This window comes from Rhinolophus sinicus, linkage group LG06 (assembly GCF_036562045.2).
Source record: "Rhinolophus sinicus isolate RSC01 linkage group LG06, ASM3656204v1, whole genome shotgun sequence".
In the NCBI taxonomy this organism is placed as follows: domain Eukaryota; kingdom Metazoa; phylum Chordata; class Mammalia; order Chiroptera; family Rhinolophidae; genus Rhinolophus; species Rhinolophus sinicus.
In genome coordinates, this window is record NC_133756.1 from 155,521,433 (window position 1) to 155,548,318 (window position 26,886).

Sequence of the window (26,886 nt, forward strand, 5' to 3'; positions counted from 1 at the left end):
AGACCCTGCATGACACCCTGCATGACAGGGGGCTTTGGTTATGTGGCTGCTGCAGTCAGCTGGAGGATAACTGGAAGGTCTGATGAGGTTTAGCTTTGCTGAGCTTGTATGGGTTCTTTCACAGGTCGTGGGCCTTGGCTGGGATGAATCAGCTATCAGGTCTCTCGTCTTCCATTTGGTCTCCCATCTTCCAGGGGGCTAGTCTGGTCTTACTCGTATTCATATGGAAGTGTCAGGGGTCTAACAAAGTGAGCAGAGGCACCCAAGAGGCACTTCCCTCTTGAGTCTGAAGCTAGGCGGTAATATAACATCACTCTGCCTCACTCTATTGCCCAAAAGCAAGTCACCAGACCGGCTTAGATTCAAAAAGTAGGGGAAAAAGTCTCCACTTTTTTTTTCCTAGTCATATTGTATTATTCCATTTATGTGAAGTTCAAGAACAGGCAAAACAAATCAACCGTTACAGAAGGAGCTGGAATAGCTATTACCTCTTGTTGTGGGAGACGTTGCCTGGGAAGGGGACAAGGGAGCATTCTACATGCTGACAATGTGTGTCTTACACAGGTGGAAGTTGTGTCCCAGTCAAAACAACTAAAAGTCTCCACTTTTAAAGAAAAGACCTGCAAAGGCACTTTGCAAAAGGCATGGATATAAAAAAACATGAATAATTGTGATCACTTTTCCAATCTGCCATAATGGTCTTACAGATTTGTAGGGAAGTATTAGCAACTTTCCCCAGCAACTTGCTGCTTTGAGATTTTCCTTAAAGAGCTTTTTTGTCTGTATCATAATGTTAGAAACAATTTATCATGTGAAGTTTCAAGTTGCTTGCATGTAATTTTACTCTTTTCTGCTTTCTCTGGCATACTTAACCGTCTCTTCCCCCGGCCGTGTGTCACTTTTGAGAAAGTAAGAGGGCCATACACTCATAGACAGACACACACACACACATCTAAGACCCGCCCCCCACCCTTCCGCCCTGCCCTGCAGTAGTAACCTGGGATAGAAAAAGTTCCAGTGATCTGCTTTCCCTCCCCAAGGACACAATCCTCCTCACATGGTTTGGTTGAGGCTGTTCTGAGAAAGAACCTTAAGTGTAAGGGTCCGCTGCAGTTAGTCCTCGCTGCCACAAGGTGTCGCTGTTGAAACTTTGTCTGGCATAGCCTTTTGGACACTTGCAACGTCCTGGGAGGTTCCAGGTTCTTAAACAACCACTATAGGGATTTCAACTTTCATTCCAAAGTTTACAGTTCACCCTCATTCAGCCACTGTTTCCCAAAGATCAATACCTTCAGGTTCTGCCTGGATTCAGATGGCTTCTGACCTGAGCCACACTGTGTCAGACCAGCCTGGTCCCTACAAACCCTTAGGGCCAAGGTTGAGAACCACAACAGCCCAAAACTAACGCGCATTGAGCGCTTACCAAACTGTCAAGTGGGGCTGTGTTGAGAATTTCATGGGTTATATAATTTCATTTAAGGGGAGATGACACCTTACAGAAAGGACATGTTACTTAAGACATCAAATAATTCAAGACTCACGCATACATAATTGGACACTATATTTTCCAGAAGAATAGTTGTAAAAGGTAGGGAGAGGAATTTTCAACCTCTGTAGAATATTTTTGTCTTTGTGCTAGTTCTTATTTACCAGATACTAAAATCTCTATGTTTCACAGAGTAGACACTCCTAAGGTAACTGCTTGGCATGTTATGACAGTTATTTAGGCTTTTTCATAGTGTCTTATCATATCTAACTTCCATTACAAAGTTATTGATTTTGGAGAATGTTTTTTGGCACTCACACCACTTAATGAACTCTAAGATAGCATCATTCTAGGATACAGAAAATATTTTAAATGATAATGTTGAAAATTAAAATAACAGCACATTAGTCATTAATGTCACTATCAGAAGTGATGATGAACATAAACAATAGCTTGATTCATAGGACATGAACATTGATGGCAGTTACTTACTTTTGCAGCTCAAGTGATGCTGTCACGCGGCAATAGTCGTAAACAGCCTACACCCCACTCGGTGCACCAATTATGAAATCAAGCAATGCTGATGATTTTTTAAAATTTAGGGGGACTTGAAGTTTTTCACATTTGCATAATTCAAATTTGCATAATGTATGATAGCACCACGCCATTTTCATCTCCTTTTTGTGGGTGAAAAACGAAGCGTTAGAGAGCAATTAATCTACTCCTTCAAGGTCTCATCGATGGTGAACAGTGGAGTTGGGAGTCGACCCCAATGCTTAGGAACCTAGATTCCATTTCTCTGAAGGTAATTTTATGTTAGAGAAGTTACTGATATTCTTTGTCCTAAGTCTTGGTTGAAATTATTCTCATCCTTCCCAAAAGCTCTCTACAATTTTGAATCTCTGCAAGAAATGTTGGGGAAATATGAATTCCCCTTATCCAGAAAAACCTGTATGCAAATTGGGACTCCTCCTCCTGAGCTGCTTTGGCTATCAGGGACCTCAGGGAGTGCTATTTCTTCCCTCAGGACGGGCGGTCTGCCATTTGGAAAACTAAGAGGGACCAGTCAAGTGACTTCTTGAAACTGAAAGTCTGCTTCAAGTGACCCAGACAAAAGTCTAGCATTTTACATATTCCTCTCATTGCATATTTAATCTTTGTCTTGACAAGCAACTTAGCACCCATGCATGCTCATATACAATTTAGTACACACAAACATACATATATGCAGACATGTTCTCACACTGATATAGAAGTCACAAATATACGTATATACTCACATGCACACACACGTACAAAAGCACATGCACACTAGCCTCTGAGAGTTTATGCCACTTTCAGGGCAAACTTTACATTCAGCCCAGCCCCCATCCCTGAGGGAGGCTTCCTGGCATGGAGGAGCAGGGAACATTCACTCCCTCAAGGGAAGAATCTCAGAGCTAGTCAGCACTCATTACAAGCCATGGAATAGGCTCATCCATCATCCTGGAGTGACAGACTGGGTGTGCAGCCCACCTCCTGGCCTCCCAGCCCCCTCCCCCATTCCTTTCCATTTCTTCTTGAGTGACCGCTGATGGCTCCTCAGAATATGAAGCCGAGTTTTAGCTGAGTATCTATCAATCCTTTCCAAAATCACAAACATGGGCAAGCCCAGACTGAGCAGCTAGCCTTCTGCTCTTCTCTCTACACACTCTGAGAGCTCGTGGCAGCTCTCCCACTCTCTCCCATGCATAACCCCTTTTCAATTGGGCTTTTACCATGTGCCCCATATGGGCTTTCATTTTTAGTATTTCATTGCAACTTTGCAATAATCCTGTGACTCGGTATTATTTTGCCAGGTTTGCAAATGAAAAAAAAAAAGAGCCTCTAAGATATAATTTGCTCAGAGTGACCCAGCTGGAAAACTAGATATTCAAACCAGAGTCTGCTATTTGTATATCCCAGGATCCCAGTGCTTCTCCCACCCCACCCACCTCCATTCCAGGGAATCCCCAACTCACCATCTCCGTTTGAAGAGCCAGTTTATTGCTGAGCATTTTGTCTTGGAAACCCCACTGGCACTTCCTCCTTATCTTCTCTCCTCAATCAGCTTAAGAGCCAAAGTCTGAAAGAGCCTCACAGTGGGAGACCAAACACCAGGCCTAAGGGTCAAGGGTCAGGGACTGAGCAGAAAATGCCTGGCACCAGGCAGCCAGGGTGAGAGGAGAGGGTGCTGAAGAATGGCCACGCAGAGGACCTTCCGAGTTGGTGTAGTCACAGCTTGCCTGACTGTTGGTGGCTCCAGGGTACAGCATCAGAGCCAACACCTGGGCTGCTGTCACAGCCAGATTGTCAGTTCTGGATGCCTAACCACTGCTCCTCAAGCTGTGCTTTGTGGGGACTGGGTGTCCTGGACATGCCCTTGGGGTGCCTTCAGAGGGTGAGGCCAGGGCAAAATGGGCCTCATTAGAAAAATCTGCTTCCCCACTGAAATAATTTTGGAAACCTCCTGGAAGGCAGAGACCATGTCTTTTCGTCATTGTCCTCCGCTTCAAGCACGGAGACTAGCACCCACAGAGTTAGCACTCAATACATATTGGCCAAAACAAAGCAAAACAAAACAAAACATGCCTTTCTGACCCCTGTTCACTTATTTAACTGCTGCCATTCTTCTAAGCCCAGTGCAAACCCCCATCCCTCAGCCGCGTTCTCTGCTTTTCCCAACCAGGGGCACCTACCCTTTCTTTCTCCAAACACGGTGCTGAACATGTACTGCCCTGCGTTTCCCATACCGTGTCCGTGCGTATTTGCCTTTTTGCTCCACCTACTAGGAAGCTCTTTGGGAACCTGATTCAGTCCGTGCTTCTCGGACACCATCTATGCCTATAAGTGTGCAGCAAACACTTTTGATTCAAAGAATGCCCTGTCCACACTTGGGTGAAGATTTTATTTTACAATGATGACATTGATGTTTGTCTTATTTTATGTGTCTCCTCAGGAAACCATTGGAGGGAAGGAATACCAGAGCATCACTTCTCATTGTTACTATCAGCTAGGGTTTTGCCTTTACAAGTTGTCGCTAAGCATAGGAATTACACATTTGTGTTGGGTGGTCTTTCTTCCTCACTGCTGCCCCAGGCCTTTGACCCTTGGGTCAGGATTTAGGGTGCCATGATGAATGGCTTCAGTCACAGCTGGGGTGATGGTTCTGTACCTTTCATGTAAGTAAACATCTTTTAGCTGCTCTAGTGATTAAACAATGTGACAACGTTGTGGATTGTCTTTCCTTATCTAATGGACCACCTAAAGAGAATCTATACTCTATTTAATAGATTCGAGTCCTTGGGGCCTTTTCCCTTTCCCTCTCATTGATATGTAGTTTCTATAGAATTCCATATTCACCCACCTTGTTTGTTTCCACCAAGATGTTTAAACTAACAATTATTTACATACAGGAAAAAAACAAAACAAAGCCAGGAAGAACCGCGCCCCCCCCCCACACACACACAGAAGGATATTGAAACAAAGGAGAGAAGTAGTGTCTGATACCAACCAGTCTCTGGTATTAATTAGTCTCAGATAGGAATCACCAGTCTTGCCGCCTTGTTCACAATAGCCAAGAGGTGGACGCATCCTGAAGGTTCGTTGGATGAAGAACATGTGAATTAAAAAAATGGGGTCTACACATAGAATGGACTACTATTCAGTCTTAAAAAAAGAAGAAAATCCTGCCATCTGCTACAGCATGGATAAAACTTAAGGACATTATGCTAAGTGAATAAGCCAGTCACTAAAGGACAACTACTGTCTGATTCCACTTATATGAGATATCTAAAGTAGTCAGACTCATAGTAGAACGATGGCTGCCAGGGACTAGAGGAAGAGGGAGAAGGGGAGTCGTGGTTCAATAGGTATAGCGTTTCAGTTTTGCAAGATGAAAAGTTTCTAGAAATCTGTTGCACAACAATGTGTGTATAGCTAACACTACTACACTGCACACTAAAAATGGTTAAAAGGGTAAATTGTGTGTTATATTTTTTATCCCTTCTCCACACGCCATTCATGGGTAATAATTCTATCCCAAGGGATTCCCAGTAGTAAAATACCACAACCTTGCACAATCGGTATTGTTTTCCTCCCTTTATAAAGGCAGGAAAGGAGAGGTCCAGAGACGCATTTGAACCTGGAGTCATCTGACTCCAGCCATGCTTTCTAACCATGTCTCAGACTCTTCTGCCCTCAGGTGGCATCGGGCTGGTGACCATCACTCCATAGATAAGAGCTTTGAGTCGGGGCGTGAGTTCAGAGAGGTTTCTCTGGTTTGGAAAGGCCAGACTTTCCATGTCAAACCACCTCCCCAACTGTTTTGACTGTTTCTCCCAATATGTTCCCCACTTTTTCCTTTGTAATAGAACCTCTGATGTTCAGTTTGACCACCCGAAATAAAGACTTCCTCCCTTGAGGCTAGCTGTGGCCATGTGACTAAGTTCTGGCTAATGGGATGTAAGCAGAGATATCATAGGTAATTTGGGGAGGTCTCCTTAAAAGAGGGGCACATCATTTTCTTCAGTCTTCCTTCCTTCCTTCTGCTGGCTGGAATAAAAGATGTTGGCTGGAGCTTGAGTGGCCATCATAGGTCATGAGGTAGAATCTAATCTTAACTGACAACCCAAACCATAGCAGATTGATACCATCTTGTGAGGTCCTTGCAGGCAATGAATGCATCTGATTTATCGATGCTGCACATATTGCACATGGGTGAAATTTTAAGTCATCTCACTGGTGCTGACATGTCTAGTAGAACCCACATCCTTCAATGCTTATGGTTGGATGAAATCACAAGATACCAAGTGCCCACAAAGTGTAGAGATTTTTGAAGATAAACATTTATAAATTAGAAGCCAAGATCATTGACTTCTATCATTTTCTCATTTATTCATCCATTCAAAAAGTGATAATTGAATGCCTACTATGTACTAGGCATTGTTTTGGCACTGGAAATACAGTGTTATATAAGACAAACAGAGTCCCTGTCCCACGTCCTCCCCACCCCAAAATGTACACTTTTATGGACTGATAAGGTCTTCCTTCCACTACCCACCATGTGATATGAGATGCCCCAGTGTGTGTGGGAGTGTGTGCAGGGGAGGACAGAGATGAGGGGGGAATTCTGAAACTTGGCCAGGAGGAGCAATTTTCTCTTGCCCCAGATTTCTTCAGAATGTCTGTTTTGGAGGGACATAGGAGCGCTTTAATATGAAGTCAATTAACTCACCTAGGAATCTACCAACTAGGCCAGTTCTTTAAGTTTCTCTGGGGTCCCAAAGAGCCCCCAGCTACCAAAAAAAGGATTTCTGGCAGTAGTAACTGGACAATGTGGTAAGTTCACCAAAGAGGACCTATATTTTCTAAACCAAAATCATGGCACAGGTCTGAGAAGTCCCTGTATCATGTACTATGGGGTCCACTGAACTGAAAACAAAATTCTCCCCACATATAGATTTGGAGCATATGACATTGTATCATATTAGCTAGGGCCACCACCCTAAAAATCCTTTTGCTGCTTGAAAGAATAAATCTAGTTTTTCACTGCATCATTATGCACAATACTCAAGATGTGGAAAAACCTAAATGTCCATTGACAGTTGAATGGAAAAACATATATGGTATATTGGTATATACCTACAACAGAATATTATTCAGCCTTAAAAAAGAAGGAAATTCTGCAATATGTGACAACATGAGTGAACCTTAAGGACATTATGGTCAGTGAAATAAGCTTGTCATGGAAAGAGATATATGCATGATCCCACTTATATGAGATGTCTAAAATAGTCAAGCTTGTAGAGTCAAAGAATTAAATGGTGGTTACCAAGGGCTGGAGGGAGGGAGAAATGGGGAATTACTAATTAACCAACATAAAGTTTCAATTAAGCAAGATGAATAAGTTCTAAAGATCTGCTGTACGCCATTGTACCGATGGTCAGCAGTACTGTACTGCACACTGTAAAAAGTTTCTTAAGTGGCTAGATCTCATGTTCAGTGTTTGTTCCATCTTCTTAGCACATTAAAATTAAAAAAAGAAAAAAAGAAAAAAAAAGAACTCTAGCAGTGAACCAACAATTTAGCACTAATTTGGGCTTTCTGGTTGCTGGTCCTAAGAAACTTGCATTCTATCTGGGGAGATAGAACAAGGAAAGATGAAAAGACATAGTCTATGCCCTCAGGGAGGCTCTTGGGCTGGTGGGAATCCGATACCAAATAACCCTAACTGCCCCAGGCACAGGTGCAGCTAGGAAGGCAGATAGCGATCAATTGGAAAGGCCTTGAATGCCATGCTAAGAAGTTTGGAACATATTCTTTGGGAAGGTCTAACCTGGAGGGAGAGGAGAGGGTATGTCATCAGGAGGGCAGGTATATAAACGGACTCCAGAAGATTCACGATTCCCTTGGAATGTACATCAAAACACAAAAGACAGAATTTTCTGGAAAGAGTTACCCACAGTTTCATCAGCTTTTTAAAAAAGGATGCATGACCCAATAAGGGTTAGGAAACATTGTCAAGGCACTAGGGAGCCATCACAGCTTGGGGCAGATGAGTGATCTGAGGTTTGTGTTATGGATTCACTCTCTGATGGAGTGGAGGTCAGAGAAAAAGCTTTTCAGAGGTGATACAAAACCCCAGGTTGATGGAGAACACAGGATATGTCTGAGACATAGGATACACAGGGTTTAGGGTAATTTGGATGAAGGTGGCGTAGGGAAGGGAAGGTAAAGATTAGAATTATGGTTGGAACCCTAAGGGAAAAGACGTAAAAAGTTATGACTGACTTTCAAACAACGCAATTTCTCTCAATCTGCTTTAGAGTCAGATGAACATTTTCACAAATCCAGCCCAGGGTGCCTTCCAAACCACAAGCTCAACCAGGCAGTTTGCCAAAATTTCATTTTAGTCTATGGTGTGTTTTGATATGAGAGTCAGATACACTGTTCTCATCCTCTAAATCATGTGATTCACATCCAGAAATTTTTTAAGATCCTAATGAATTGGAGAAAAATCTAGAGTTACTTGTTTACTACCTATATTTAAAACTGTGTTTCACCGGGTCACCTTAGAGCTTCCCCCATCTTTGCAAAGCAGAAGACCTCTCCTATGGTTGTATAAAATCAACCCATGTTGGGCTGTTCCAATTTCCACAACAAATAAGGAAAAGCAAAAATGACTGACAAAAGGTTGTCAGCCTCGTGTTATGCTTTTACCTGCAAAATAGAACCTAGGAAGAGTGACAGGGGAAGGTGAAGGCGAGATAATTAAATTGGGTTTGGGCAAACTGAATCCAAGGTATCTCTGAGACATTTCATTAGTTAGGAAATTTTTGGTTGTGGGTGACAGAACCCAAGTGAAACCAATGTAAGCAGAAAAAGGAATGTCTTGTTTTATTTACATAACTAAAAACTCAAGAGGTTCTGTGCTGCAAGGCATGGCTATATCAAAGGTGATAATCAGGCATCTGTCTCTCCCCGTCTCTTGCTTTCTTGTTCTTTATTATGTTTTCATTTTTTTACACATAACATAAACCCTGTTTTGGTCAACAGCAGTTTCAAGTTTACATTCTTCCACCAGCATAACAACCCCCAGTAATGTCACTTTCCCAAAGGTTCCAGCAAATACCTCAGGCCTAATTCTGATAGACTCTGATTGGATACCCATCCTTGAATAAATTACTGTGATTTCGTTGGCTAACTCTGCTGTGTTGACAGCCTCTAAGTCAGTCCCCAGCGATCCCACTTCCTCTAACCATACTCTTGTGTAATCCCCTCCTCTTGAGTAACTTACTTCTAACCAATAGAATATGGCACTGTTGAAGGGTTTTCATTTCTGTGATTAGGTTACAAAAGATTGTGACTTCCATCTTGCTAGCCGACTTTCTTGGTGACATTGATGATGTAAGCTGCCATACTGGAGACACTCACATTGCAAGGAACTGAGGGTGGCTGCCAGCCAATAGCCACCAAAGAATTGAGGCCCTCAGTCCAAAAGCCCTTGAAGAACTGAATCCTGTCAACAAGTATGAAAGTGATCTTGGAAGCAAATCCTTTCCCATTGAGCCTTCACATAAGACTCTAGCCCTGGGTGACACTTTGATTGCAACCTCATGAGAGACCATGATCAGAGGACCCAACCAAACCCTGCCCAGATTCCTGACCCACAGAATCTGTGAGAAAATAAATATGTGTTGTTTTAAGCCACTATATTTTGGACTAATTTGTTACACAGCCCTAGACAACTAATATACCTGGGTTGTGTGACTGCCCCTGAAGGGGTAGATGGGGTCAGCCTCATGTTAACCACAGGGACTAAAAGTAAAGAATTGGTGTCTCCCCAAAGGAACGTTAAAGTGTAGTTACCAGAAGGGAGATGGAATCTGGGCAGGCAAAGGCATCAGAGGTCTCCCTCACACATCTATTTGGGAACCTAAGGAGGCAGCTGCAAACACACCTGGAGATGTAGACTTGGAAGGGGTACATGACACACATGTTACAACTGTAAGAATGGATGAAATTGCCCCCAAAGAGAGAAGGATCATTGGGCAGATCTCTTGAGAACAGCAACAATTAAGGGGCAGATGGAAGAAGAGGCAAAGGCGATTAGGTGAGGTCAGCGGTGTAGGAAGATGTGTTTGATGTTGAGCAAATTCAGCTTGTCTGGTCAGTAAGACATGCAGCCTTCTGTTAGAAATACGGGCACCTTCGGTTCAGAAGTTGTATATTGTGAAGGCCCCCACGTGGAAGTGATTACAGAACTCAGACGTGTGGATGATTTTGTCCAGTGAAAGAGTGTGGAGGAGAAGAGGGCCAAGGACAAATCCTTGCAGAATGTGTGTATTTAGGCAGTGCGGGAAGGAAGAGGACCCACAGGAAGGGACCCACAGGAGAAGGAGGAGCTGGAGAGGCAGGAGGTAATCCAATGCAGAAATGGTGGGCATTTCAAGACTGATGCAGTCGATGGAGGCAAATGCTAAAGAGAGGTTGTGTGCAATGAGGACTTAGAAAAGAATGGTGGATCAAGGCGGAGGAGGGCATTGGTGGTCCGAGTGGGAACGATTTGAGTGGAAATTAGGGGCAGACACCAGACTGCATGGGTTTAAGGATGGGTGGGGCATGAAGGAGAGATGTAGAAAGCCAACTAGCATTGTGAGAAGTTTCGTGGTAGATTGTGGGAAGACTTGAGCATATGTGTAGGCTGAGGTGGGAAGTATGGGCCGTGTCCTTCCATTCCCATCTCAAGGTAATTGCAGTTGACTTTCTCGAGTTCTATTACATCTTTCTGAGATAAGAGGGTCCAAAACTGCCTGCCAACTAGATGTTGGCAAACTTTTGTTGTAAAGAGCCAGTTAGTAAATGTCCTGGGCTTCGCTGGCCATAGGTTCTTTTTGCAACCACTCAACTCTGCCTTTGTAGGGTGAAAGCAGCCAGAGACACTATGTAACTAAATGACATGGCTGTGTTCCAATGAACTTTATTTACAAAAACAACAGGCAGAGGGCAGGATTTGGCCTGTGGGCTGTAGCTTGCTGACCCTTGCTCTAGGCTCGGGGAGAGGGATTGGAGATGCAATAAATGGGGCAATTCATGAAGCAAGAATAGGATCAAGACCGCAGGGAAATGGGTTTGCCTCAGAAAAAAGGTTCTTGCGTGTAGCACCGTTGCAGTCTGACTTCCTCTTTGTATGTCTGTCTTGTACTCCTCCACTGTGAGCACCTCCAGGCCAGGAATGTTTCCCACCCAGGACTCCAGAGCCTTCCACACAGGAAGTGCTCAGACACATAAGAGGTTGAGAGATGCGGGAAGGTAAGGATGTAGCGGCATCTTATTGGGGGAGGAGGAGGAGTTGAAGAGACTCACAAGGAAAGTCCTCTATCATCTCAGTAAATTAGGAGCCATGTGATCACCAACCAAGTACCTCTTTTGATGTTTAAGCAGGGAGGCAACTCTTGGCCAATGTTTCAGATTCAGTCCTTCAAGAGGTGGAGGTCTTCCCATCTCACAATTAAACAATTCAATGTGGTGTGCCCAAATAGAGATCTGGGTAGGATTCTGGAGACTGGGGAGGAAGGCAAAGGCGGTACCTCCAGAATGGTCCTGGACTTGCTGCGGGGACGGCAGGGAAGGGAGGCTACAGCAAAGCCCAGGTGCATTATGGAACGCCCAGAGGAGGAGGGAAGGATGTGGAGGTGGGATGGGGTGGCTAGGAGCCAAATAGCTCCTGGGTACTTTTTTTTTTTACACACTCCTATAACAGGTTAGACCATGTCTAGCTGTTCTTGGCCTTCATTTTCAACTTTCCTGAGAAGGGATAGGGCTAAGTAGGGATTTGGAAGGTGGAGAGTGAAAAAGGAAGCCCTCTCTGTGTACATAGCTCATCCCTGGGCACGAGGAATCCAGAGACTGGAGACTGAGTTGAGAGGGACCAAGGAGAGTCCACCCCCTGATGGGGAGCGGGAGTCCACTCTGCCCTGGAAAGGATGTTTGTGAAACACAGACAGGGGGCCTACGGACTAAGGTGGAAGCAGCAGGGAGCTGAGGGTGGAGGCACTGGGGTAGCTGGATGAAGAGGTGGAAGGCGTCTCTTGGCAAGACAAGGGTAAGGGCATCTTCAAGAAACATGATGTCACTGGAGCTGAGCAGAGGCTAGAGGGACGTGTTCAAGACCTCCACAACCTGTCCCAGCCTGCCTTTCCATTCTTGCTATTCGCTTTCATACAGCCCAGGTTCCCACTGAATTTCCAGCCCATAGTGAACACATCCCACCATTTCCCTACCTTTCAGCCTTTCTGCTGTTTCCTCTCCCTGGCATTTCCTTGTCCTCCTCCTCCCATCTTCTTGTGTCAAAATTCTGTCTATTCTTCAAGTCTTAGCTGCTACTTCCTCCAGGAAACCTTCTTAGATTCCATTCTCCATTGAGAGCAATTCTTCCCTCCTCTGTCACCAGAAGTCACTTAACAATTTTCACCTAGTAGTAAAGAAGTACTGAGGACAAAAGCCATTCCCCAGGCAGCTCTGTGTCTTCCCTTCACCCGTAGCAGCAGCATATTACCCACGCAGAGGCCCTCAGGAAGTGGGAATTGGAGGAATACTATACAAACCAGCTCCCTGTGGCAGTTCTCTCTCTGCTAGGTTAGGGCCCCATATGCACCAGTCCTAGCCTGTAGCTACCAGAATCCTGGACACTCTGCCCCTCCCCTCCTCCAGTAGCCCCAGCCCCTTCCTAATTCTGCTTCCTAGTCAATCCAAGGATGAGCCCAGAGCAGTCTTCACTGGCTCAGCAGCTCCTCTCCTCATAATGTGGGTGCCACCAGGGTGTCTCTCAATCGCATGGATTCAGGGAGCAGCCTCTGGGCCGTCCACGATCTTGTAATCTGGTATCCCAGGGAGCTCTTGGTTTTCACATGCTGCTTGGGGGACCTATGTTACCTTCCCATGGAGCTGGCTGTCCCTTGGTATCAGCCATATTGGATGATTTCAACTCCAGTTCACATTTGTCCTGGGTGAGAGAAGTACATGTATTGAATGAACTTTAATGATGTACGTGTGTGGGGGCGTGCAGAGCCTCAAAGAGATGTACTAAGTTTATGGGTATGCTTTAACTTGTGAGAACATAAGCTGCTCCTTGCTCCTGGGCAAGCGGCCTCCCTCCCCCCCATCCTCAACCCGTCAATATCTTGGTTTCTATCCTTGAAAAAACAAGAAGGTTGGGCAAACCTGAAAATTCCCAGCTAGCCCGAGTCTTCCACTGTGTCGTGGGTGTGCGTACGTCAGCTCCCTTGTCAGAACAGAAATGACAGCTAGGAGGAAATGGTTCCTGACAAATGTGGCAGGGATTTGAACCTCATCTGGAGGTTGATGCCCTTGGTGATTTGTGATTTGAATCTGGAGGATTTTGTACCTGAGGACGAAGAGAAAGGATTTTTATCCCCTCAACAAGAATCCTAGAATGTTCTTCACCAGCAAGACAACAAGGATTCTAGACCTGCACTGTTCAATGGGTAGCCGCTGGCTGCATGTGCCTAATTAAAAGTAATTAAATAGAATTAAAAAGCCAGTTTCTCAGTCACAGTAGCCACATTTTAAGTGCTCAAGAGCCACATGTGGCTAGTGGTGACTGTAGTGGACAACACCTATATAGAGCATTGCCATCTTCACACAGAAACTTCTATAGGACAGGGCTCTTCTAGCCCGATCTTCTGCAAATGAGGAAACTAAGGCGAAGCTGACCTGGCCAACCACGTTATGGGCAGATTCGGGCCTAGAGAAAAGGTACCCCGACCCCCAGGCCTACCTCACTGTCCTATTCCCTGTTATCTCCTTCCTCTATGCCTCTGGGGGCTCCCGACTCAGGGCCCCTAGTAAGCCCAGCCCTTGCGCTCAGGGGCTGGACTGGTCCCAGGGGATGTTTATGACTGAGCAGAGCTCCAGATGCTGCACATTCCTCGTGGGGTCAGACCTGCCGCCTGGCACTCAGGGCATTAGCTTCTCTGAAGAGCCCCAGATCTTCCGGGAGCTGCCCTCTTCCTGGCCAGCCCTGGAGGCTGGTAGGTTCAGGAGTGCTTGCTGATCTGTCTGATACCCTTGAGTGAGGCTAAAGGCTGTGTGGAATCCCTGTTGGAGAGGTACTTCTAGTCAAGGAGGGGTAGGAGGGGGACAGGAAATTGCACCCCTTGCATCTTCCAAGGTCTCCAAGTCCAGCACAAGGGGCATCTGGGAACAGGGTTTCTGCCAATCCAACCTTGGGGTCACATTTGGCGGGAACCGGATCTGTCTTCACCTGCAGCACTGTGGGAAGTGTGATGGAAAGAGCAGCGAGTGGGGTGTCCTGGGGTGGGGATGGGGGGGTGAGAGGCCTGGGGAGGGGGCTCCTGGGAGCGCCCTGACCTCGCGGGCTGTTAGGAGGGGGAGGGGAGGGGGGTGGGGGGAGAAGAGGGGAGCCTGGCAGCCAATGGGAGGGAGGATCTCGTTTCAAAAGGGTTAACCCACAGCCAATGGGAGCCTGGGGGAGCGGATCCTGCTCACTCCATTCAAGAATCCCAAGTATTCAAGATGGACGGCAGGGAGTGTGGAAGGAGAAACGGGGCGAGGGGGGTAGAGCCAGATCGGCGGAGGAGAGGGAGCTGCGGCCGGCCGGCCCCGGGCCCTCGGTCCCGGGGGACGGGTGTAGGCGCGGCCGCTGGGGATCCGAGCCCGGCCTGGGAGAAGGGTTGGCGGGGGGCGAGAGGGCGTGAGAGAGGGGGAGCGCGGCCGGGGAGGGAAGCCAAGAGGGAGGGAAGGGCAGAGAAAGAGCCCGGGAAGAAGGAGGTGGCAGGCAGAGGAACCTAACGAAGAGCCATGTGTAGGTATCGGGAGCTCCCAGAAGGGTAAAGCCACCGATTTTCGGTTTTATTCTCTCTCGGGGAGGGGAGGGGAGGGGGTGGTCTGGGCTCTTTCTCTCCTCTTCTTTTCCCCCCTCTTCATTCTCTTCCACTCGTGGGCATCTCTTCTATCTTTTCCTTTTTAAACAACTGTAACTGGGAAGCACTAGGCATGTCTTGTTGGGGCGGCTTCACTGTCATTTTCCAGTGGGGGGTGTGGTGGGTGGGGAGGGGTGGGGGGCTCTGCTGAGCTGGGCTGCGGCTGGGCCATCTGTCCTTGCCCGGGTGTGTATGAGGGTGTGTGGCCTTGGCGGGTGTATTCAGAGGGGAACGCTGTGGCGGAAGGGCTGGAGCAGGGCAGGGAGTTCTGCATCTTGAGAAGTTGTGCGCTGAACCTACGGGCTGTGTGTGTGTGTGGCCGGCCCGCCCCTGAGCAAGGAGTTGTGGGGTGTTAAGGGGTGCGGCGATGTGGGGGGAGCTGTGTGCTCACACTCCAGTGCTTGCTGTTTGGATTAAGTGTGTAGTTAAGGTTTGAGTTGTGCAGCTAGTGTGGCTGGGAGTTGTGTGTGTGCACGTGTGTGGTCCAGCCTTGAGGTGTGTGTGTGGGGGGCACAGTTGGGTGTTGAGGGAGAACGCCCCTCACCCCCCACTTCCCCCCCTGCCCCTCTCATCCCATTCACAGAACATGGCTTTCAGGACCCTCCTGGTCTCCTGCTCCTGTCGCCATGGCTGCGGGGAGGGGGTGGGAGGAGACAGTTGGGGCCAGCCGCTGCCCCTGCTGCTCCAGCTAACCCTCCACCTGCCCTTTCTCTCCCTTCCACAGGCTGGGCCCCATCCCCTGCTGCTCTGGGGGGCAGGGGCCGGAAGATGGTGGCCAATGAGGAGGGGGAGTGGAGAGAACTTGAGCCGGGCCTCCCCTCCCCCATTTCCTCCTCGGTCTCTACACCGCCTCTGGAAGGAGCTGGGGGATGGCTCCTGGGCCCGAGGTGGGGGAGGGGCCCTGCTGGCTGGTGAATCGCTGGGAATCCCGCTCTGGAATGAGTTGGGTGTGAGAGCTGAGGGGATCTTGGCCCCAGCCCCCTCTCTCTCTCTTCCCAAGGAGACATCTGGGCACTCCTTGGTGAAGAATCTTCCTGTAGTCTCCCTGAAGCTCGCTGGGCAGTCCTGTCTTTGCCCCTCTGCCCTCTGTTGACGTGATCTAGTTCCCAGCTGGGACTGGTTTGCCCAACCCAGGAGGAGAGGCCTGGTGACTGACCCTAGCGGGCCTTAGTTTCCGTCCATTAGAACTGTGCAAACTGTAGGACAGGGCCCGTGTTTGCAGATTACAGGAACAGACTCTGCCTGGGAAGGCGGGAGAGAATCTCTCCTGCTTCCTGAGGGGGTGGTGGTAGTAGAAGGTTGGAGGGGAAGCCCAGAGGAAAAGCTCCCAAGTGGAAATCTGTCCTCCATCCCTCCTGTTGGCTGGGGAGTGGGGAGGAGGGCATCTCGCAGGCCTCCCCATCACCCGGAGGCCTTCATTGTTCACCACTGTCGAGGAATCACCCCATGCTTCTGCCCCCCTGGGCTGCACACAGTTCACCAGGTCAGAACTGGAGCTGGGCCTCTGGGGCCATAGCGCTAGCCAAGAGTGCACCCTGCAAGAGCGCTGAACCTTTGGCTATCCAGGTGTCCCTCCAGGGCAGTCTTCTGGCTTTGGGTTTTAATCAGTCAGGGTTGTTCATCCAGCATTGAAGCCCCCTCCACTAGGGCAGGATGGGGCAGTTATAGGTGAGCTTGAAGACTTCTTAATGGGAGGCCCTGGATAAAACAGGAAGCTCAGATTATAATCCCACTGCCAGCGAAAGCCTATTCCTACTGCTCAGTAGAAGAGGGAATCACCCTCACCATTTTGTTTCAGGCTGAATCTATAAGATGGATGTTGAAGACCTCTGAGCAGAGATGCAGGGGTGAAGCGTCACCCGCAGCTTCCACCGCCAGGCTTGGAAGCTTCTCGGTGCTGCGTGGGGAACTGTGACTATAGTCCCCCACCCTCTGGTCCTGAAGCTTCATCTTAGGTTGTCCCCTTGATGCCTAGAACTCCCCTTTAAACTAAAAAGGAGAGACAGCTTTAGAGTAGGGAAGAGCAGAAGTCTCTGGTCTTGGTCAGCAAGCTCCTTTCCAGAATGGAAGCTGGCAGAGATATTAATCCAGGTAAACACAACTTCATGAGAGTGTCCCCCAAACTTCTGGGATTTCTACCATTCATTTCCTGTAAAGACTGAATGCCAAACTCAAGGTATCCAGCTGCCTCCCTGGACTCTGTTCCCCACCTCAAAACCTGAAGAAAAAGGGGGTCTCAGTACTGGGAAGGGCACGAGGAAGAAGGGAGAAGGGAGAAGGAGGAGTGGAGAGAACTAGAGATTGACCCTGAGGACGGAGAAGAAGGGAGGAAAGGCTGTACTGAAGATGAGAAGGGGCAGAGGGAGGCTGAGTGGGCCAGGGACTGGGAGAAGGGGCGAGGAGGCAGGGCCGGCATGCCTCTGCTGCAGGCCGGAGCTCTTTTCACATTGTGCTACTGTCTGCACCTACCACTAGCAGTGCAATGTTAAAAGGGCATTGGCCGTGTGGTGCTACCAGCGCCGGCTGCCTCCTCAGTGTGGAGACTTCCTCTCCCATCTGGGCGCCAATCAGCTACCCTGGTGGGAAAGGGAAAAGCCTCACAATTATAGTCAGACTAATAGGTCACATTTATGGAAACACTTCCGCATGCGTTCCCTGTGCCAGACACGTCATTGTGAACACTAATGACTTCTTGGCAAGTAATGCCCCCATTTTACAGATGAAAAAAATTGAGGACCAGAAGGTTTAAGCAGTCTAGCCAAGGTTATGCAGCTCTAAAATTGCAGAGCCTAGATACACTCCTGTTTGACAGCTCACCCCCATCTTTTTGTAGACCTACCTGAAGAGATTTGGGTACGGTCTCAACTGGAAGATTGCCTGAGCTGAGGGGTAGAGGGTTTTGATGCCATCTGCTGGTTGTATGAGGACATCTTCCAAAGTCTCAAGTCTTTAGAGAGAAAAATGGTGGCTTGTTGGTCTAAGGAGGAGGAGTCCCCAGACTTGGCCTGGGATTGGAGGGTGGGTAGAGAAGATTGGGAGACTCCCTGTCAGGACCTGCCTGAGTAGACCTCCATGAGAAAAGGGATACACAGGAAAGGGAAAAGCTAACCTAAAGGACTGTTTTCTGGGGACAAGGACATGGGATTCAGGACCCTCCTGGTCTCATTCCACACCTGTGGCTCCTTTCCTGGCCCTTGGGACATAGAAAGGAGACCTCATCTCCACCTGTAATTCCCAGCACGACCCCTCTTGGTCACAGGTATTTGATACTGGTTCTTGAGGGTATACCTGCCTGGGCATCCACGATTTGGACAGCATTGCCCGTGGGCTGATCTTAGAGACTAAATAGGTTTCTGAGTCAAGTGCACAGAATGATCCTTCCAGGAGAGGTTACAAGGAACTTGAGAGCAATGACTGACTGCCGTTTACTCCTTTGTTTCCCACAGTGCCTACTTGGCTTAACAAGAACTTCTTAAATTGAAAGAGGCATACTTGAGGATCTTTAAGAAAGCTGCTAGTTTGTGCCCAATTTTCTTTTTTCTTTCTTTCTTTTTTTTTTTTTAAGTGTGTTTTTCCAGGACCCATGAGTTCCAAGTCAAGTAGTTATTTCAATCTAGTGGAGGGCGCAGCTCACAGTGGCCCATGTGGGGATTGAACCAGCAACCTTGGTGAGAGCACTGCGCTCTAACCAACTGAGCTAACCGGCCGCCCATGTGCCCAATTTTCAAGGTCAGAGTTTGGGGCTTCAAAAACCTTCCAGAACTTTGGTGCAAGAAATAAGACCCAGCAGGACAGGGTTCTGGGTCCCTTGCTGGAGCCTGAAGAGGCTCTCTAGGCATCGCGAGGCGTGCGGAAACTGAACGATGGGACAGACTCCCTCCCGAAGCCTCTCAGGTGGGGTGCTGGACATATTCCTTAATGGCTTGCATTTGCCTTCTTGCACTTCTGTGTCTTCTGTTCTCTTCCATTCTTTTGCCCAGACAGCTTCTCCATTGACAGTAGTATTTGAGGTGGTACAGAGTTTGCTTTATGTCCGTTACTTCAGTCTGTTAACATTTCCATTTGAGTCTCTTCTCTGGGCATGAAACAGCCATTTGATGCCACTCCACTCTTGTTAAAAAACGAGAACTTTTCAGTTTCCCAGTGCTCTTGGGATGAAATCTAGATTCCCTAAATTGTTTATGACCACTGCCTGTCTTGCCTAAGTCATCTCATCTCTCACCCACTTGTACCTATACCACTCCAGCTATAGGAAACATTTCCTCCTCAAATGGGCTAAGCTTGAAGCCACTTGGTAGTTCTCTGCCTGAAATATTTCCCCTCCTCTCACTTCCTTTTGCCACCCAACTTCTCATCCGTAAAGAGCCATCATAGTCCTCACTTCTGCGAAGCCTACCTTGACTCCTCGTGTCTAGGCTAAGCACCTCCTGCAAGCTCCCAAGCTTATGCTTATGTTCAGAGCCCTTTGTTACCTACTGGAATTGCCTGGTTATTGTTTGTCTTTGCACTAGACCAAAAGCTCCATGAAGTCAGGCCATGGCTGCCTTGTTCTCTACTGCGTGCCCAGTGCCGAACACAATGCCTGGCGAGTAATAGTTGCTCTACAAATATTTGCAATGTCAATGAATGAGTCTGGAAATAACAAGCTAGCTTACAAAAAATGATTTTTTTATGATGTGTACAGCCCTCCCTGCAGTTGTTAGTGACCCAACAATAATAGGAATTTCACATCACTTCCTGAAATTGGACTTGGGTCACACGGTTGCATTGATGCTGCAGTTTTGAGCTGTTTTGTTCTATCGCGTATCAACCGCCAGGGCAGCCACCTTGGCCGATGGATTTTCCTTTTAGCCTTAAGTGCTGCCATGAGCTGACCAAAACATTACAGAACCAGGTGGAAAGAATGGGACCCAAGAACACCCTTCTTCAGGGATGAGCCCCTTCCAGGTATCCATTCCTGGATCCAGGCAAAAGTTGATTCGTTGTCAAGGGCTCTGGAAGACCCTCTGGTTTTGGATGGTCTAGCTGGGATACCGCTCACAAAAGCCATTCCTCTTGTTAAGGGAAAACTCCCCCTGGATACCCAGCGCCAGTAAAACTCCACTGGGGTCTTGCCCCGGTGGAAATAATTGCTGCCCCCTAGTGGCACCAAGGAACAGGCCCCTGGGAAGGGAGTAATGTGACTACATGGTACGAGCTCGAGGAAGGAAAGTCAGAGGATAATGCCTCACAGCTGCTTTTCCCCTTTTTATTAAAAAATAGACCCAAACACTATGTATCATACAAAAGTTTCGTTCGCTGGTGGCAGCCACGAGGAAGCCTGGCCCCGTAGCACTGATTTCCCACCTCCCCTCCAAGGGACTGGGTCCCAGGGAGCAGTGGCTGGGCCTCAGGTAATGCCCATAAAGACTGCTCGCTCCAGAAACAGCCAGCTGGGGGTGGAGGCTGTTCCAGGGGCAGCTTTCCCCACCCCACCCAATGGCAAAGGTTAGATACTCGAAAGTGCCTCTTTAGTGCCAAGATAAACAAGTGGAGTGAAATGGAAACCCCTGTGATTCCTTTATTTCCCAGGGCCTGGGATTGGGATTTTCCCCTCCACCCCCGAATCCTTTCTCCTACCAGTGGGGTGGGATACTTCACCCTCAGAGACTGGTATCCCCCAGTGTCTTAGGCCAGAATTTCACTCCAACCCAAGCCTTTTCTCATCTGCTATTCTGTGGCCTAGAATCTACCAGCTCCATGACTCCAGGTTTGTCCTCTGTTCACGCAAAGAGGTGGAGCAAAACCTGATTCCTCCCATGGTCCTCTCTGCCTGGGAGTACGCCCTGCCATCATCTCAATTTACCGGACCTTGGGACTAGGAGGGCCCACAACCATCCCTTTTCCTCAGTTCTGTCTTCCCCTGACTGCTGCCCACTCCTGAGCCTTGAGCACCCCTGGGGTACCCCAGACCCCTGTTCCAAAGAGGCCTGGGAGTAATGAGGTGGAGGCGGGAGGGGTTGGTGGGAGCTGGGTCCCCCCCAGGGGTGGGGCAGTACTCATGCTGGTATGGACTGCTTGGCAGGGCCAGGGGACAGGTGTGGGAGGGTGGGGCATGCGGAGAAAGGGCACAGCCTGCCTGCCCCTCAGTCCCAGCCGTTGTCCTTCACCATGTGTGACATTTCAATGATGTACTTCCCTTCCTTGTACTTCTGACTTGTCTCAAAGGCCTGTTCCTGGTGGAGAGGAAGCAGTGAATGTGGGACCACGCAGTTCCCCTCCAGGCCCTCCAATCACCTGTATTACCTGCTCCCAAAGTCCCCCCACCCAGTCCTCCTAGACCTACCCTCTAACCTCTGGACCACGCAAAGACCTGACGTGGTCCCTGGGGCTTGGAGGTCCATGGAGGCCCATCTCCCAGCTACTTACATATTTCCAGCCCAGTGTGGTTTTGCAGCTCTCGCAGAAAATATCAGCTACCGAGTGAAGCCCCGTGAGCAGGAGGCGCTGTTCAGCTGGCCCACAGCCCACGTTGACCCTGTCTCAGGAAACAGGAAGGGCCCAGCACCCAATGGGGTTGCTCTGTCAGTCCAACCCCCAGGTAGCCCAAGAGCTCTTCCACCTGGAGAGTTTACCCTGCCCAACTGGAAGCCCTGCCTTCAGCGGTTCTCCCCTTTATGGCTAGTGCCTGGGCCTTCTTCAATGTGGTGAGTCCAGTTTTTCCCATACTCCCCAGACTGAGTTTCTGAACCCCTTTGCAAGAGGGGAGGAAAAGCAGAAGGTACGAGGCCACCTTCTGGTGCCTAACCCCCTTTCTCAGAATTATGCACACACGCAAGCACGCACGCACAAGGGGGGTGGACTCACACGGAATTAAACAGGTAGGCTCGGCCATGGCTCCCTTGGAAGGACTGTGGAGACACAGGACAGACAGTGACTACTGGGTGGCCCACGGCCCCACTGCCTGAATCCCCCGGGGCATGGAAGAGGGAGGATGGGTACCTTGTCTCACCCCAGGTGAGTTTGGACAAGCCTGGTGGGGGAGAGGAAGGAAGTGGCAGTACCTTAGAAATAAGCTCATCATGTTTGGCCAGATGTGCACGGCAGTGGACGCAGCTATAAGTGCGGTGGCAGCGGGGCAGGTAGCTACGGAACGTCTTGGTGGGGAGGCAGGCAGGGCCTGGGCCAGGGTCACAGCTGGGCATGACGGGCTGGAGGACGATGCCCTGGCGGGCTGGAGGGGCTGGCGCTGTGCAGCCCCCACACAGGCGGTCGCACGTAAAGCAGCGGAGCAGGTTGGCTAGAGCCGTGTTTCAGGGCAGGAGGAATGTGGGGGGCTGCCCGGCCAGGGCCCCCCCAGACGTGAACCAGATAGAAATGAAAGTCACCTGGGAAGGGGGGGAAGGTGCGTCAGAAGAGCTGTGACCTCATGAGAAGCCCCTCTTGAGGGAATGCAGAAGATGGGGCTTGCCTCACCCCGCCCCTACTTCCCTATCACCATCAACCCTCAGCATTCAGTCGCACTGAGCCTCCCAGGCCCCTGGATTCCCATTTGCTCGGGCAAGCCTGGCCTCGGGGGGCCATAGCCGGGGAGGTGGTGTCTCCCTCGTGGGACGGGCGCAGCCTCCACCACGTCCCAATGGGAGCAGTCTGCGGGCACAATGCTGCCATGGGAGCGACGTCTGCAGTGCTCGCCTTGGTTTCAGTTCTTTGGTGAGGATCTGCCTTCCACACGCTCCGATAGGGTCTGGAGCTCAAAGTCTTAAAAGTTGGGGATTCCTGGCAGTTTTTCTATTCCGTGGCCTCCATTTGCCATGCAGTTGGTCCTTAATACATTTTGTGCGGGAAGAGGGGCATGATGAGAGGGAGGGAGAGCAGGCTGGCTTACACCCTGCTTCAGCCCGCGCCTGGGGGCAGGGTCCTCTCTGCGAAGCAGAACTGCATGGATGCCTCCTTTGGTGCCCAGGACATCAGATGTGGCTGCTGCCCGGTCCTGACCCTTGGTCCACTCATTTTGACCCAGAGACAGCACCTTGCTGCCTTCCCAGACTCGGAGCCCCTTGGCCTCTCTCTACTGCTCCTTACTGTTGCCTTTGCCCTCAGTTAAGGACTTAGGCTCCCAGCTGTAGGACAGAAACTGTCCTTAAGGCAGATCTGACAGCTGGCACCAATGGGAAATGGGGACCACAGGGAAGACAGCACTTCCGGGCTGAGCAGGGCCGGGTGGTGTAGTGTGGGGTTAACGTCCACAACAGGTAGCAAGAGGGGGACTCTCATTTTCAAAAGCTGTGCTTTGGAGCACAAGGCAGAGAATGTTTCTTTCCACCTCCCAGGAGCAGGGACAAACAGCAATGCCTCTGTGGGTGACAGAAGGAAAATAATTGCTGGGTTCTGATTACGAATCTTGAGAAAGACGTTGATACTTGTCCAAACTCCACCCCCAAGTGGATAAGGGTGACGGAGTCAGAGGATAGGAAGGGAGGTGTCCTCTGTGGGCTCAGATAAGCAGGTGAGCTTCTGCCTTCTTCATGGGCCCTTCAGGCCCCACGGTGGGTGGCATAGCCCAAGTCTGGTTCAGAGGTGCCAGCTGGGTGTTCTGGCAACGCTAGGCCACGAAACTGAACAGGCAACGTGGCTCTGAGTAGTCGGGCAAATGGGCTCTCATCCTGTCTGCGGTGGCTGCTAGTGGCCCAGCTGTTCGTTTTTCCAGGGGTCATCAGGCAGTCTCTCCACTAAACCCCCATCAGAGCCCGTCTTCAGTTTCAGGTCCTCTCCCTGTGGCTGGGCCCCAGGAAGACACCTTGGGCTGAGTTCAGGGTGACATTGGGCTCTGGCCGCAGGAAATGGGCCCTCCTCACCAGCACACTGGTCAGCGTCCACTTCACTAGTCGGCCTCCAACTTTGCCTGCAAGTACCCCTCTGCAGCTCCACCTAGCACACCTTCAAGGGCCCGGGGAGGGGGCCAGCCAGGTCCCTGCTCTACCTCCTTCCCCAGCTTCCGTCACGCCTCCCGCCCCCTTTCTCTAATGCTTCCCCATCAAGCAAGGAGAAGGCTAGAGAACACTCAGAGGAGGGGGAGGAGGGGTCATTTCTTCCCCATCTCAGATCGCAGGGAAAAGCACATTGGGCAAATGACTGGGGAAAAAACAAAGGCAAGCTAGCTGAGTGCTGGGGAGAGGATGTTTCCCCAAGTGAGCCGGGGATGGACCGTGGGAGGCGGGAGAGGGAGGACTGGGGTGGGGGTGCCGGGGAACCATCCCCGACAGCAGAGGCCCAGAGGCGGAGGCTGGAGGAACCAGGTTCGAATCCCATGCCTCTCGGGAGGGGAAAAAAAGGGAGGAGGCCACCTGCTCACAATGGATTTTCTCATCTGCTCTGAGGCTTCGGCCCCCTCTGGGCTGGCATTCTCAGCATGGTATGGTCCAAAATCATTAGCAGCACAGCCAGCTCCCTGGGCGGGCTTTGGGGGGTCCACACCAGCAGCAAAACAATAAACAGTGATGCCTAATGCTGCAGCCAAAGTTGCCAGGAAATAAGTGCGGGAACCGTCAGCGCTTGGAGAGGGATGGAGGCTCTGAGAGCGGAGCGGAGGCAGCAGGGAGGGGGAAGGGAGGACAAAGGGTGGATGAATAATGCTTTTGCAAAGGGGAGAAAGCAACACGCAGCAGGAGGAGGAAATTTGCAAAGGGGAAAAAAAATTCATTTGGAGAAGGGCTGCCCCCTCACCTTGAGGTCTGCTCCAGAGATCTCCGTCTATCTCTCTTTTCCTCAATCTCTCTGCTCACTCTTCTCTCTTCTCTTTCCGCTCCTTCAATTGAGAAGGGGATGGGGGCAGGGAGGGGAATAGGGGCTCAGGACGGGCTGCAAAGCTGGCCAGCTGCTGGGGGGCCAGAGGTTGTCTGCCGTCTGGACCTCGGTCTGTGGGTGAATGTAGCTGTGTGTGGTGGAGCTGCATCAATAACAGTGTGAGTCATCCCTCCCCCACCCCCCTCCCACGTCAGAGCAGGGCTGGGAGACACAGGAGGCGGGTGGGGGGGGCAGGAATCGAGGGATGGGGATGGGGGAGTGGGGCAAGGGTTGGGAGCAGAGGGACAGGACCAGGAGGGGACGAGAAAGAGGAGAGGCTGGTTACTGAGGAGGAAGGCAGTGTGGCCAAGGAGAACCTGGGGGAAGGACAGGGCTGGGCAAGTACGGGTGGCAGGGCTGGAGGAAAGGAGGTGGCAAGGCAAGTGACGGTGAGAGATGGATGCAGAGTGGCGCCTGCACGCATTCAAAATGATACATTCCTCACTTCAGCTCCGATGGACACCAGCCCTGATGCAGAGAAAAGAAAGACATACTAGTTGTCACATATGGTAAACTGTGCCCCCAAGCGTGTACCAGGCATTTGCAAACCTCAAAGCCTCAGCTTAATCGCCTACCCCACCAAGGAGTCATAGAGCAAATGCGACATCTCACGTGTGGGAACCTCTTATCAACTATCTCCAAATTGCTCGTGCTTCATGAACGCAGACACCCGCATTACATAAGGTTCTCTACCGGGTTGTAAACTTTCTGAGGCAGGTCCTGGCGGCAGTTCCTCTGTTCACCCCAGGACTACAAAGCCTAAGTGCAGGGGTGACGCTCCCAAAACAGCAGTTGAATTGCACCTTCAGGCGTGGTCCCAGTGTCTGGCTTTGGTTTCAAAGAGACCTGAGATAGAATCCCATCTCTGCCAATATACTCACCAGGAACCACTGGGCAAGTTCCTGATCCTCTCTGTGGCCCAGGTTTCCTCTTCTGCTAAATGAAGCTAACAATATTTACCTCACTGAGATGTGCAGCAAAGTGAGATGACATGTAAATAGCTAAAACGTGCCTGGCACCTGATAAGAACTTAGTAAACAGCCGTTGCTGTTATTTCAAAAGTATGTTCTCAGCTTGATACCCTGAAACCCAGAGAGGGTTTATTATTAAATTATGATAGCTCAAGAGACGCATGCCAAATTTGTGTCGTTTGAAGAACTCACGCCTTTCAGTGCTATCTTTCTATCAGCTTCCAGTTATATTTCATTTGACTCAGAATATTTCTTATGGGGGCGGCCAGTTAGCTCAGTTGGTTAGAGTGCGATGCTCTTAACAACAAGGTTGCTGCTTCTCTACCCGCATAGGCCAGTGTGAGCTGTGCCCTCCACAACTAAACTGAAACAACTACTTGACTTGGAGTTGATGGGTCCTGGAAAAAAAGACACTTAAAATAAATAAAAGTTTAAAAAATATATTTCTTATGAAGTGCTGCCCTGTGCATGTCACTAAAGTATGTGGACACAACACATCCTCTAAGAGAAACCCTGATTTCTAACAGAGGCTAACATTCAGGAAATGAAGTGTCACAAAGATGGGGGCTTACAGAAAGGACTGTTTGTGGGTGGTTTGTTTTTCTTTCAAAAGTAAGGTAGGATTCAGAGTGAAAGAATATTCAAAATGTGGCTGATATCATTCTGGTTGCTATCTTTTTCTGTGGATTTCCTGTATTTCTTCCTAACCAATTACTTCAAACAAAAAATTAACCTGAACTTTTATTTTAATGAGGCACAAGATAGTCCCTCAAAAAATACTTTTAGTATATAACCTCTTTGCCTTCCATCCTCAATAACTGATGGTATCTTCTGATGCAAGATTTACATAAAGCCTTTTTAAACATATATTTAAAAAAGTAAGGTAAGGAAATGTAATGGGAGGCATTGCTAGCTGGGTGTGAATAAAGGAATTCTAAATATTTAATCAGAAGATTCTTGGGTTTAAGGTAAATTCTGAAAACACAATGTAGGTGATAGTACCAGAACTTTGAAATTGAGAGGGAAAACTCGGTTAAGAAAGAAGAGGGGAGTGTTCTTGAATGGGCAACAGATAAGAAAGGAAATATAAATACAGGAGGAATATGCAGAACAATTATTG

At 49.2% G+C, this 26,886-nt stretch overlaps 1 protein-coding gene and 1 long non-coding RNA gene across 2 annotated transcripts; both read right to left on the bottom strand.

Annotated features, from left to right (window-relative positions):
- Positions 1-8,951: 8,951 nt before the first annotated feature.
- Positions 8,952-18,486, bottom strand: LOC141572271 (uncharacterized). The gene is made up of 3 exons (XR_012497595.1): positions 17,810-18,486; positions 16,756-16,959; positions 8,952-16,668 (listed from the first exon to the last, which is right to left on the bottom strand). It is a non-coding gene; the product is annotated as an uncharacterized LOC141572271 (long non-coding RNA).
- A 1,718-nt stretch (positions 18,487-20,204) lies between these two features.
- On the bottom strand, positions 20,205-25,816 carry YPEL4 (yippee like 4). The gene is made up of 6 exons (XM_019715422.2): positions 25,677-25,816; positions 24,676-25,263; positions 22,014-22,337; positions 21,817-21,860; positions 21,379-21,487; positions 20,205-21,185 (listed from the first exon to the last, which is right to left on the bottom strand). The coding sequence occupies exons 3-6, from the start codon at positions 22,152-22,154 to the stop codon at positions 21,096-21,098; spliced, it is 384 nt and encodes a 127-aa protein (XP_019570981.1). The 5' UTR covers positions 22,155-22,337; positions 24,676-25,263; positions 25,677-25,816; the 3' UTR covers positions 20,205-21,095.
- Between the last annotated feature and the right edge of the window lie 1,070 nt (positions 25,817-26,886).